The sequence below is a fragment of the Arachis duranensis genome, chromosome 2 (assembly GCF_000817695.3).
Source record: "Arachis duranensis cultivar V14167 chromosome 2, aradu.V14167.gnm2.J7QH, whole genome shotgun sequence".
Taxonomy (NCBI): domain Eukaryota; kingdom Viridiplantae; phylum Streptophyta; class Magnoliopsida; order Fabales; family Fabaceae; genus Arachis; species Arachis duranensis.
The window spans coordinates 36,184,447-36,197,371 of record NC_029773.3 but is presented as its reverse complement, the minus strand read 5'-3'; the positions used below and the strand labels follow the sequence as shown (position 1 = coordinate 36,197,371).

At 41.6% G+C, this 12,925-nt stretch overlaps 2 protein-coding genes and 2 non-coding genes across 4 annotated transcripts; 2 read left to right on the top strand and 2 right to left on the bottom strand.

Moving 5' to 3' along the window:
* Positions 1-2,208: 2,208 nt before the first annotated feature.
* On the bottom strand, positions 2,209-3,412 carry LOC107474296 (uncharacterized). Its single transcript, XM_016093920.1, has 4 exons — positions 3,322-3,412; positions 3,147-3,205; positions 2,596-3,066; positions 2,209-2,547 (listed from the first exon to the last, which is right to left on the bottom strand). Exons 1-4 carry the CDS (start codon positions 3,410-3,412, stop codon positions 2,209-2,211), a joined length of 960 nt encoding a protein of 319 aa, XP_015949406.1.
* A 1,478-nt stretch (positions 3,413-4,890) lies between these two features.
* LOC107474297 (uncharacterized) lies at positions 4,891-6,046 on the bottom strand. Its single transcript, XM_016093921.1, has 2 exons — positions 5,525-6,046; positions 4,891-5,370 (listed from the first exon to the last, which is right to left on the bottom strand). Exons 1-2 carry the CDS (start codon positions 6,044-6,046, stop codon positions 4,891-4,893), a joined length of 1,002 nt encoding a protein of 333 aa, XP_015949407.1.
* Positions 6,047-6,879: 833 nt separating this feature from the next.
* On the top strand, positions 6,880-6,986 carry LOC127745180 (small nucleolar RNA R71). The gene has a single exon (XR_008006375.1). It is a non-coding gene; the product is annotated as a small nucleolar RNA R71 (small nucleolar RNA).
* A 5,783-nt stretch (positions 6,987-12,769) lies between these two features.
* Positions 12,770-12,876, top strand: LOC127745275 (small nucleolar RNA R71). The gene has a single exon (XR_008006472.1). It is a non-coding gene; the product is annotated as a small nucleolar RNA R71 (small nucleolar RNA).
* The last annotated feature ends 49 nt before the right edge of the window (positions 12,877-12,925 follow it).

Sequence of the window (12,925 nt, the reverse complement as noted above, 5' to 3'; positions counted from 1 at the left end):
TCCGTTCTACCTTAGATTGAGTGGATATCTCTTGGATCCCTTAATCAGAATCTTCATGGTATAAGCTAGAATTGATGGTGGCATTCAAGAGAATCCGGAAGGTCTAACATTGTCTGTGGTATTCTGAGTAGGATTCAATGATTGAGTGACTGTGACGAGCTTCAAACTCGCGATTGTGGGGCGTGAGTGACAGACGCAAAAGAATCACTGGATTCTATTCCAACATGATCGAGAACCGACAGCTGAATAGCCGTGCCGTGACAGGGTGCGTTGAACATTTTCACTGAGAGGATGGGAGGTAGCCACTGACAATAGTGAAACCCTACATACAGCTTACCATGGAAAGGAGTAAGAAGGATTGGATGAAGACAGTAGGAAAGCAGAGAGACGGAAGGGACAAAGCATCTCCATACGCTAATCTGAAATTCTCACCAATGAATTACATAAGTATCTCTATCTTTATCTTTATGTTTTATTCATCATCCATAACCATTTGAGTTTGCCTGACTAAGAGTTACAAGATAACCATAGCTTGCTTCATACCAACAATCTCTGTGGGATCGACCCTTACTTGCATAAGGTTTATTACTTGGACGACCCAGTACACTTGCTGGTTAGTTGTGCAAAGTTGTGATAAAGAGTTGAGATTATAATTGTGCGTACCATGTTGATGGCGCCATTGATGATCACAATTTCGTGCACCAACCACACAGTTCATGAGAGTCAGACATGGGTTAGTCCGGGGCAGCTATTTTCAGACTTGCTTACCAATGATGGTCTTGATGCGGAGTTCGGCGGTTCACACTTCCTAGATGAGATCGGTGCCATCATGTAGGAGGATGATGCGGCACGTCGGACGACACAGACTACGGGGCCACAGGCACACTTAGACGTCGACCTGAACGAGCCTCATTCTGGGCCTGCTCATGAGTATTTTGCGTTGGGTGGTACCCCTCCTTTCGCCTATGCTGGCGGCGTACATTCAGTTGTTGGACTGTCTTGGGTACTCGTCCATGGAGAGTCACTTCTGTCAGGGTATTCTGCACGTTCTTCGCCAGTCCAGCCTAGGCCACCTCCACAGGCAGACCCAGATGATGACGAGGATGACATTGAAGACGAGGAGCCGCTCGTCCGGAGAGGCCAGGGGACATGGGTTCCGCATCGTTGCTTCACTGGATCGCATCTATTTTGATGACCTGTTTATTTGTATCACTTTTATGTATCATCAGTGTTGTACCTTGGCTTGCTTTATTTATTTATGTTATGTATGTGTAGGACCTGTTTGGTTTTTGTTACTTAGGGTACGTACCTTATTGCAATATTTTGTATCACTTATGTTGAAAATTGGTGTGTTATTTTACTGGCGTGGAGTATGTCATGGTTTCCTAAGTAGATTACATTGAGTGACGTTTAAGCGTAACATAAGCGTATACTTAAGAAACGAAACACATCGAGCAATTAAGTACGCACGTTAAATACATTTCATTAAGTAACCAAAGTTTCATAATTAATAACTTCAAGTGACAAACCCTAAAACAATGGAATCTAAATACAAAAGTGGTAATAAGATAATAATTAAGCTAACAATACACCTACTCACACATGACAGGGTCTTCAGACCGCATAATATCAAACCAGTAATCAAATTCCACCTCAGTCTTAGCATAAGCTGCGTTCACAAGAAGCTTCCTTGCATCCTTGCCCTTGAAGCTCAGGAAAAAATTTTCTGCCACATGTCGAATACAGAATGCACGGTAGGCAGCTGGAGGTAGCCAGCCTCCGTTGGAAGCCTCAACCGCAGCCTTAATGCCATTGTGCCTATCTGATATAACCAACAGACGCGGTTTCGGGGTCACGTGCTGCCGGAGATGGGAGAGAAAGAAGGATCAGTCACGTGCTGACGGAGATGGGAGAGAAAGAAGGATCAGGACTCGGTATTCTCACCCTCAACTAGTGCAAATGCAACAGGCAGTATGTTGGAGTTCCCATCTTGTGCAATCGCGACGAGCAACGTACCCTCATACTTACCATACAGGTGGGTGCCGTCAATACTCACCAATGGCTTGCAATGCCGGAATGCCTCAATACATGGTGGATACGTCCAGAAGAGCCGGTGAAAATAAGTTTGCGAGTCGTCGACCTGGCCCCCAACTCGAACAGGACTTGTCCTAAGGACTGCAACAGTACCAGGCATCGTCAACTGAACTCCTAACACCCACCGCAGAGCTCGTTGTACGACTCATCCCAATCACCATAGATGTGGCGAACGGCCTTCTGCTTCGCTAACCAAACACTCATGTACGCCGGCATGAACCTAAAGTGTGTCGCCATCGCATTCAGGAGCATCTTGATGCTGACGGATGCATCAACTCTAACCATTGGCATGATGAATGCCGATTGTTTTACTTCCCAAAAACCCTTGCGCTGCCGGAGACTAAGCCTAATAAACCATGTGCACCCATTCCCAAACTGAGAATACTTTCCAACATACCGGCGATAGTCAGACTTCACCACCTTGTACTGTACCCTACGTCGGATGCTATACGTCTTCACACTTAACACAGCCTCAACTTCATCCAGAAATTACTGACCAACCTGAAACTCTACGAGACCTGTAGCCCCCTGGCTATCTTTAGCACTAAATCCAGCAGGCTCCCCAAGAACTCCCTCCTGTCTCATGGCATCCAAGTCCAAAAATGAAAAGTGCGGAGGGTACTGCTGTGTGCCAGAGTTAGAACCACCTCCAGCCCTAGCTGGCTCACTTGCTCCAATATCATTGCCACTGTCATCAGTAATGAGATCCGGATCCACATCATCATCGTCAACATCATCCAGTAATTCATCGCCTAGACCAGCCAGTGCAACACACTGTGAAGAAGTCGGCACAATATCCCCTACTCCAACCTCTCCGCCTCCACTACAGTTGAGATCAACAGCAAACGATAGGGAGGCGACAGGCTCGACCAGAGGTTCATTCACAGGGACGGACGAAGATACACCAATAGGTCTAGAGCAAGAACTGGCTACCGTGCCTATAGTGTGGGTATTCCGGTTCGAACCCCCGAGCTAGATACGACATCAACCAACTTCGCCAACAGCTCAGGTGTCCTAATCTCGGGAAACTACCGATGACAATGAAATTTGACCTGCAAGTCCTCATCACTCCCGATCGTAAAACAATCATACTTCACGATTTCTTGCAGCACTGAGATCGGAATGCGAAAAAAATCTTTTTAACCCGTTTCACGCCTTGCAGACCAAGTTTCTATAGTACAGAATTAACAAGGTTATCATAGCTCGTCGTAGGCCTCATAAATATACTGAGAGGATCCTTATCGGTGAACTTCACACTAGATCGTGTTTTCGGTCCTCTGTGATTAACCAATACTACAAAACTCTCCTCACCAGCCATTTTCTCACTCTAATAAGACCAATTCATGTTCACACCATATTTATACACGTCTGGCCCTGTATAATTCGAATCAGGTTGATTTGAATTAGTGGGTGTGTGCATGTGTGTGTAATTTGAATCAGTGTTTTTCGAATTACATGGAAAAGAAGTTTGAATTATATTGATTCGAAATATATAGAAATATGGACTGTTGATTCATGAACCAGTTTTTGATTTGGCTAATTTGTGTAAATATTTCCTCCCCATGGCTTAATTCAGTGATTTGCCAATTAAAGAAAGCAATAAACTCAATCTAATTAATTCAACTAAAGTTAAAACAAGCTAAAAAATCTACATGAAAAAGAAATAAAAACCTGAAAATGGAAAAATGAAGAAAGCTAGATGAGAAGATGAAATAGTAGCACTTGTGATAGCCTCTGCGAGTTCACAGTGGTTAGCTTCGCCGGAGATACACCGGAGTTCCACGGAGGACGGGGAACTCACTAGTGGAAGAGAAAGAAAAGAGAAAAAGAAGAAAGAAAGTGAGAAGAGAGAGAAAGAGAGGTGGTGGTGGCTGACGGCGACAGGGTTGCCGGAAGGGGCCTGGGTGGGGCGGTGCAGTAACAGCAACTAGGAGAGAGAATTAAGCTGTTGGATCAACAAGGTCTTTGCCCTGTTTAGCGCCCAGAACGGGGCTTGTGTGTACGCACACAAGTCCATGCGTACGCACAAGAAGAAAAACAGAAGGGGATGTGGTCGCACGTAGCGTGCGAGCACTCCCAACAGATGGTGTAACAATGTGTGCGTACGCGCAAAGCTGTGCGCTTGCGCAGATGATTGAAATATTTTTTCTTGGGGAAGGGTTATGTGTGCGTGCACATATAGGTCCGTGCGCACACACAAGGGTGAATTTTGTCAGAGGTTCATGCGCATAGGCTGTGCCAGCGCTCCCAACAGAACGGGTGCAAGCTGGTGTGAGGGCGCACACCTTTGTGCGGGTGCACAGAGAGCGCGAGAATAGGGATGTGTGCGTACGCACAAGCAGGTGCGCACGCACAAAGCGCAAGAAAAACAGGGGAGCACCCACGCACAAGGCGTGGGTTTACGGTGGACAGAGGGCGCAACAGCTGGTGTACGTACGCACATTGTGGTGCGCACGCACACGACACGAAAAATAGAGGTTGCGTGCGTACGCACAAGTGTGTGTGCATGCACAAAGCCCTGTTTTTGCAAAATTTTTTTCTGAATTTCTAAGGTACTTAATCTTAGCTCAATCAAAATTTCAACCCCTAACATACAAACATTCAAACAATCATGACCCATAAGCAAATTAACCTATCTAACTCAAAAGATTAAACCAATCCTAAGCTAATTAACATGAGAAAAAGCAATTAAGTCAAAGAACTATAAACAAAAAGAGAACGGTTAGAACAATGTTACCATGGTAGAGTGTCTCCCACATAGTACTTTGGTTTAACGTTCTAAGGACTTGCATGAGTTCAATGATCATCCTTTGGAACTTCCCCAAGGTGGAAGATTTCCAACTCCTTGGCATGCTTGGGTTGTGTGTGGTCCAATGATTTAGACTCCTTGACAGCATTTCCTTTTTCACGCTCCTTACTGGGCTCAACCACTTGATCTTCAATTAGGTCACAACCAAAGATAGAGTAGACTTCAAGAGTGGGCTTCTTGGATCCATCCAAAGTGAACTTCACTATTTTTCCATCGGCCTCAAATGAGTAAGCTCCCGAAAATGCATGCAACTTGAATCGAGACATCTTCAAAAATGGTTTCCCAAGGAGAATAGAGGATGGCTTGTCCGAATCAATTGGAGGGGTTTCCAAAATATGAAAATCTACTGGAAATAGCAACCCTTGGATATTGACCAATACATTCTCCAAAATTCCTATAACCGACAAAATACTTTTGTTCGCCAACACAAATCTTGCTCCGGACCTCTTCAACGGTGACAAGTTCAACTTCTCATAGATAGGGAGGGGGCATAATACTTACACAAGCTCCCAAATCACACATGCAATCTGTGAACTCCATGCCACCAATCACATAGGTTACCAAAAAAGGACCGGGATCATTACACTTTTTCAGAATGAGAGAAGAAATAGAGTCATTTACCGGACTTTTGTTTAGGTCAGCAATCTTATCCTTATGTGTGCAAACATCCTTCAGAAATTTGGCATACTTTGACACTTGTTGGATAGCTTGAAATAGAGGAATGGTAACTTCCATATTCTTGAAAATCTCCACTATATTGAAGTCGAGGTCTTCATGATTCTTAGCCTTTTTAGCCAACGTTGGGAAAGGAATTGGTGTAGGCTCTTCAAGAGGGTTCTTCTTTTTGGGCTCCTTGACCTTTGATAGTTCCTCCACGCCTCTTGCAACATTTTCCTTCTCATCTCTAGCCACCTGCACTTCTTCTTCTATTTCTTCATTGAGGGGTTCTTTCCTCAAACTTTTAGGCTCAAGACCAACTTCATCTAACTTGGTACCACTCCTAAGGGTGATAGCATTAATGCTTCCCTTTGGGTTTGGTTGGGGTTGAGAAGGTAGACCGCTAGAGGTAGAAGCTTGATGGGTATTTTGAGTGTTTGATGGAGAAAGAGTCAAACAGGATAAAGCTTCAGCAATGGTTGCCATGTACGTTTCTTGCTTCTTATGAAACTCCCTTTGCTCTTGCATGAAGCTTTGAAGTGCATCATTCATATGAGGTTGATTTGGAGAAGGAGGTTGATTGTTTTGAGTGAGGTTAGGCCTAGTATGTGGTGGTTGATATCTTGCTTCATGTTAAGAATGTGGTTGTTGATTGGGTTGGGCATGAGGTGGGCTTTGTGGTTGATATGGTGGGTAGTGAGGTTGTGGTGGCTGATGGTAAGGTTGTTGGCCTTGGGAGGGTTGGTGATAATAGACTTGTTGGTTGGAATAAGGTTGAGCTTGAGATGGTTGGTTCCACCTTTGATGGGAGTTATCTCTCCATCCTTGACTTTGGTTCCCTCTATAGTGATGAGATACTTGATTTCGTTGATTGTAATTGGATCTTTGTGGGTAAGAATTTGCCACCACCAATGTGTTGTCCTCTTGAATTTGAGGGCACTCATCGGTGTAGTGACCGTTGCAAGCACAAATACCACAAAGTCTAGGAGGTCCTTCAATTCTAGGAGGTTGGGGTGGAGGAGTTAGCAACATTTGTGGAATTTGTTGGCCTTGAGTGATTTGACTTAACATGACCGTCATCTCACCAAGCGTCCTAGTTAAGATAGCATCACCAGAAAGTGAGACTTCACCTATAACCATCGGTTGGGGATTTCTTGTCCTTAAATGTTGAGTCGAGTCCGCCAAGTCCGCAATGACTTCCCAAGCTTCTTCAGCAGTCTTGTTCTTAGTGAGAGATCCTCCACTTGAGGCATCAAGAAGGAGCTTGTCTTGAGGGATCATCCCTTGGCAAAAAGTAACTTATGAGCACCAATTCAACAATGCGGTGGCGTGGACAAGCTTCCAACAACTTTTTGAACCTTTCCCAATATTCATAAAGGATTTCTCCATCTCTTTGCATGATGCAAGAGATTTCCTTCCTTAGACGATTCATCTTCTGAGGTGGATAGAACTTCTCAAGAAACTCCTTGCACAGCAATTCCAATTAGAAATCACCTCCTCAGGTTGGGTGTAAAACCATTCTTTCGCCTTTCCCTCTAAAGAGAAAGGGAAAGCAAAAACCATGGCCGCTTTCTCATCCGAGCCATGTCTTCTTGCCGTAGAGCACACAACTTGAAAGTTTTTCAAGTGCTTGAGAGTGTATTCCCCCGGTAACCCATTATATTTCGGAAGCAAGTTGATCATACTCGTCTTGAGCTCAAAGTTGGAATCTCAATCTAGGTACCGAACTTGTACCGGTTGCAAGGTGATGTCCGGGGCTCCGACCTCCTTTAAAGTAATTCTTCGCGGTGGCTCTGCCATAATGTTGTCTCCTAATTCACTCAAAGAAATTTCAGCACTTCCGACAGAAGAATACAAGGTTCCCTCATTAAGTGAAGAATGAGGATCACGGTTAGAAAGTGATGGTGAATTGGTTTGCTCTTCAAGAGAATCTGATTTACTATGCACAAATGCTAACTGGCGCCGAGCTTGCTTAAGATGTGTTAAAGTCCTTAGTATTTCAGGGTCAAAAGGGGCCGAGCTCGAGTCTGGAAGCGACCGTGTCATTCAACTGAGGAAAAAACGAAAACATGCAATTACCAAAAGCAAAACAAGAATAAGAGAATAAACGAAATCAACCTAATGGTCAATAACTACTAAAACTCTTTAGATAGAGATGCCATCTACTAATTAGTGTCAAGTAACAAACAAAAATCAAGTTTTTACACTGTTCACATATTCACAACAACCAAAACTATAGCACTCATTGCACTTAGTTCCCTGGCAACGGCGGCAAAAACTTGGTGGGTGGCCTAGAGCGGGTTAGGAATTTTCCTAAAAGATAGAATAGTGTTGCAAGTATAGCCCCAACCCAACAATCGACCAACACCAAAGTTTAGAATAACAAATTGTCACAATTCAAAACAAATACAAACCGGGAGTTTTAATTCCCGGGTCGTCTCCCAAGGACCAGTGATCAATGAGTACACAATTTTGGTTGGGAAGGCAAATGGGATTTTCAATAAAGAGATGAACAATTAAAGGAATAAAAACGCTCAAAATTTCAAGTAATAAACTAATAAAGGAATCAAAGAACTATCTATGCAATATGGACAAGTTAGATATAAAAGTGATTGATGTATATGTGTGATTCAAAGCATAAATGGAATCTTGGCTTGGAATGAGCTAGGGGTTCCTTTCCTTGTTGCAACCACAACTATGATAATTGTAATGGATTAATCTCACTTAGTTAACTCTTACATTGAAGAGTAGGTCAAGTGAGCATAGTTGTTCTTAATCCACAAATCCTAACTCACTTGCTAATTGGCTTAACAACAAGTTAGTGTTAGTGGAAACAAGAACAATTAATAATCCAAGAATTATCACTAAATGTTGGACATTTCAACTCTAGGAACCCATATGCTCATTTTTCCCAAGTCAAGAGGTAGAAATTTAACTTATAATCAAAAGTTACATTTCCACGAACACTTGGTGGGCATAAACACAAATCATGACAAAATTGAGAAAATGCTTGCAACTATGAGCAAAAATTAATCAAAAGCAACAATAGCAACTCAACCAAGCATGTAATAATTATCAATCATCAAAATCATCAACAAGATATCAAAATTGCAAAAAGTATATGTTTTAACACTATGACTTTAACTACAAGAAAGAGTATCAAAATTGTAACTATAAAAAGTAGTAATTAAGGAATACTTACAATGGAGGCAAGGAAAAATCCAAGATCAAAAATGAAAAATGGCATTTGAAATGTAAACCCTTATAGAACCCTAATGGTGTTGAGAGAAAACTTAAAGAAAAACTAAACCTGAAGCCTCCTACTACTATCTACACACTACTCCTAATGATATGCTCTTATTCTCCAATGTTTGCCCCTTGCAATATGAGCTCTAGCCATCAGAATCGGCCTCTAAGCCCTCAAAATGCGAGTCACGTGTGTTTTTAATGAAGGCATCCACAGCTACTTGTGCGCACGGACCCTTCGTGATATTTTGGATGTTCTGTGACGCACAAGATGCTGTGCACTTGCACACTTCCCTTTGCTTTGCTACCTGTGTGTACGTAAAAGAGGCTGTGCGCACGCACACATCGTGATGATCTTCTCCTTGGTTTCTTCATGCTTCTTCCTCCTTGCATGCTCCTCCTCCATTCTCACCAAGTCATTCCTACCTTATATATCTAAAATCACTCACCAACAATATCAAGGTATCGAATGGAAGGCAAATGGAATAAAATAGATCAAATTAAGCATAAAAGAGCATGTTTTCACAACCAAGCATAATTTAGGAGGAAAGCTCAAAAGCATTCTATTTAACGGAATAAGTGTAGGTTTATATGATGGAATCCTCTCAATTCTAACAAAAAATTATTGTAAAATATGGATTCATCAATTCCCCCACACTTAAACACTGGCATGTTCTCATGCTAATCGCAATAAAAGGAGATGAATGGAAGGGCAAACAATTTATTTAATGTACTAGCTATATGCATGCAACTATCCTAGATATTACCTACTAATATCTATTCTACTGAAAGTTGGTAGAAACAAACTATGAAGTTCCAATCAATGCCAAGAAAGCCTTACGGCCAAGGCAAAGAGTCAATGCACTATGATCAATGTCCAAAGAATTGAATTGAAAATTTCAAAACTAACAAACAACTTATGAGAAGTTACAATATAAGAGATACGAACATAGAATTGAGCGATCGAACCCCTCACTGGATGTGTATTCACGCTATTTGCTCAGTGTTTACGGCTTAATCAGTCAATTCTCCTTTAATGTTTTTCAAAATTTGCAAGTCATCTAACAATCAACTAATACTTGATTCATAAAAACAAATATCATGAGGTCCTTTGGAGAGTTGTAATGGGGTTAGGGTTAAGGTAGGATTAATATGGTTAAGTGGGCTTAGTGAATTAGATCTTTAATTAGCTCAAGTGTCCCATCTAATCCTATATCACCCTATATATACATAACAAAACAACCTAACTTCCCATTTATCCCTTTTCTGACATTCACTCATGCATTTTCTTTGCAAAATACAAACTTATGCCCTTTTCATTTAGCTTTTTATTTCATATGCTATTATGCACAAGATTTGATTTATTTTTTTTTTTGCAAAATAAAAATTTCCTTGTTTTTTTCAACAACAAGAGATGCATATGTTTTGAACAATGAATGCATGAGTGTTTTGAACAATAGCAAAGTTTGAGGCATCATACATTAGCTCAAAGGGTAAATCCCAATCAGGTGGAGTTACGATGGGTGCAGAGGAAAGCTTGCTCTTAAGATCCTCAAAGGCAAGCATGCATTCTTCGTATAAAACAAAAGGTACATCAGAGACAAGTAAGTTACTTAAGGGCTTAGCAGTCTTTGAAAAATCTTTTGATGAACCTCCTATAAAAATCAGCATGCCCAAAAATCTCCTAATTACTTTCACATTGCTAGGTGGAGGTAATCTCTAAATTACCTCTACCTTAGTTCTATCTACTTCTATGTCTTTATTGGAGATTTTATGACCAAGGACTATCTCTTTAGTTATCATAAAATGGCATTTTTCCTAGTTTAAAACTAGGTTAGTCTCTTGGCATCTCTTTAGCACCAAGGCTAGGTGGTGTAAGCAATTAGGAAATGTATTGCCAAACACTGAAAAACCTTTTCAATTAAGTTTGAGAAGATAGATAACATGTAACTTTGGAATGTGGCTGGTGGATTGTACAATTCAAAGGACATGCGTCTATATGCAAAAACACCATATGGGCAAGTAAAGGATGTCTTCTCTTGGTCGTTGGGATCAATTATAATCTGATTGTAGCTTGAGTAGCCATCCAAGGAGCAATAATTTTCATGCCTAGCAAGCCTTTCTAGCAATTGGTCCATGAAAGGGAGTGGGAATTGATATTCCTAGTGGCATCATTAAGCTTCTTATAATTTATGCACATTTGCCAATCAGTGACAGTTCTTGTGGGAATCAGTTTGTTCCTCTCATTAGGCACCACAGTGATGCCTCCTTTCTTAGGTACCTGGACCGAACTTACCCAAGGATTGTCTAAAATGGACTAAATAACCCTTGCCTGCCATTGCTTTGATATCTCTTTTTGCGCTACCTCCTTCAATGCTGGATTTAACCTCTTTGTAGTTGAATAGAGGGCTTGGCATCTTCTTACAGGAGTATCTTGTGCATTCACATAGAGGGACTTATTCCCTTCAGATCAGAAAGAGTCCACATAATAGCATCTTTATGCCTTTTTAGAACTTCAAGAAGCTCCTTCTCTTGCTCCTCACTTAAGGTGGAATTGATGATCACAGGATAGGTTTCATTACTTCCCAGGTAAGCATACTTGAGATTTGGGGGTAGTGCCTTCAGCTCCAACTTAGGTGCTTCTTCCTCCTCTTTTTTCCTTTCTAGTGTAGTTGGATTGCTCAAGTTAATACTGGCTCCCAAATCACACAAAGCTTTTTCAATAGTGATGTCCTCTATGACACAGGGGATTTGAAAGCTCCCAGGATCCTTTAACTTTTAAGGTAGTTTGTTGGATGATGGCACTACACTCTTCCGTTAGCACCACTGTTTCCTTGATTCTCCAGTTCCTCTTTTTGGTCATAAGTTCTTTCAAGAACTTAGCATAGAGGGGCATCTGCTCCAATGCTTCAGCAAAGGGTTTGTTGATTTAAAATTTCTTGAATATCTCCAAGAACTTGGAGAATTGGTTATCCTTTCCGTCTTTTCTCAATGTTTGGGGGTAAGGAGCCTTTGGCTCATATGGCTTCAAGATTTCTTTCTCCTTTGGTGGAGTGGTTGTAGGTGCTTTCTCTTCTTCTTTGTTGCTTGTGTTCTTATCAACTTCCTCTTCTTGTGGTTCCTTTGAAGATGCTTCCTTCACTATATTTTCACTTCTTAGTGTAATGGCTTTTCCTTGATTCTGCATGTTGGATCTTACTTCCTCCTTAAATGCTTTCATGTCCCTTGACTCCTCCATAAGTTATCCAAGCATGATCTCTATTCTTGAAAGTCTATCCTCAAAGCGAGATTGTGATGGTGGGTTTCGGTATGTTGGAGGCTGGAAATGGTTGTTTTCGTGATGGTGAAGTTGGAAATGGCTATTTTATAGTTGATGGTGAGGTTGAAAAGTGGTATTGTGTGAGTTTTGCTATTGCTTCTGATTGGAGGATTGGTGGTTAAAATTGTTGGAATGGTTGGGGTTTTGTGTTCTGTGGTCTTAGTTTTGATTTTGTTGGCCTTTCCACCCAACGTTTGGGTGGTTTTTCCATCCAGGATTATTGATCTTTGCATGAGGATCATAAGGTTGCCTAGAGGAATTGCCTACAAAATTTGCTTGCTCCCATTCACATTCTTCTTCTAAGTTGGCTCCTTCACGTATGGTTTGGGTTTGTGCTTGGGTATTGATGGATGACACATGTGCCTCCTCCATGTGCTTAGTAAGGGTTGCTAGTTGTTGTGTGATCAGCTTGTTTTGGGCTAGTAAAGCATCCAAGTGATTCACTTCCATCACTCCCCTCCTTGAATGATTGCTGCTTTTAGAAGCATAATAGTATTGGTTGTTGACCACAACCTCAATGAGTTCTATTGCCTCTTCGAAGGGTTTTCTTTGTGTGGAGTGAGCCTTCAGGTGAATGATCTAATGCCTTCTTTGGTTCTTGAGATACACCTTTATAGAAGATCTGAAGCTGCACCTATTCATTGAACATATCTTGGGGGCATTTTCTCATCAAGTCTTTGTACCTTTCCCATGCTTCATACAATGTCTCTCCATCCTATTGCTTGAATGTCTGCACCTCTGTTCTGAGTTTAATGATCCTTTGAGGAGGATAGAATTTTGTCAAGAATTTATTAACCACA

Excerpts from the sequence above, each read along its gene's own strand:
- LOC107474296 (XM_016093920.1), bottom strand. The coding sequence starts at position 3,412 with ATGGCTGGTGAGGAGAGTTTTGTAGTATTGGTTAATCACAGAGGACCG. Across the intron at positions 3,206-3,321 it reads CACCGATAAGGATCCTCTCA|TGCTGCAAGAAATCGTGAAG; the intron begins GTATATTTATGA and ends TTCCGATCTCAG. Across the intron at positions 3,067-3,146 it reads GGAGTGATGAGGACTTGCAG|CTCGGGGGTTCGAACCGGAA; the intron begins GTCAAATTTCAT and ends TGTCGTATCTAG.
- LOC107474297 (XM_016093921.1), bottom strand. The coding sequence starts at position 6,046 with ATGGCAACCATTGCTGAAGCTTTATCCTGTTTGACTCTTTCTCCATCA. Across the intron at positions 5,371-5,524 it reads CTGACCTAAACAAAAGTCCG|TTGAACTTGTCACCGTTGAA; the intron begins GTAAATGACTCT and ends ATCTATGAGAAG.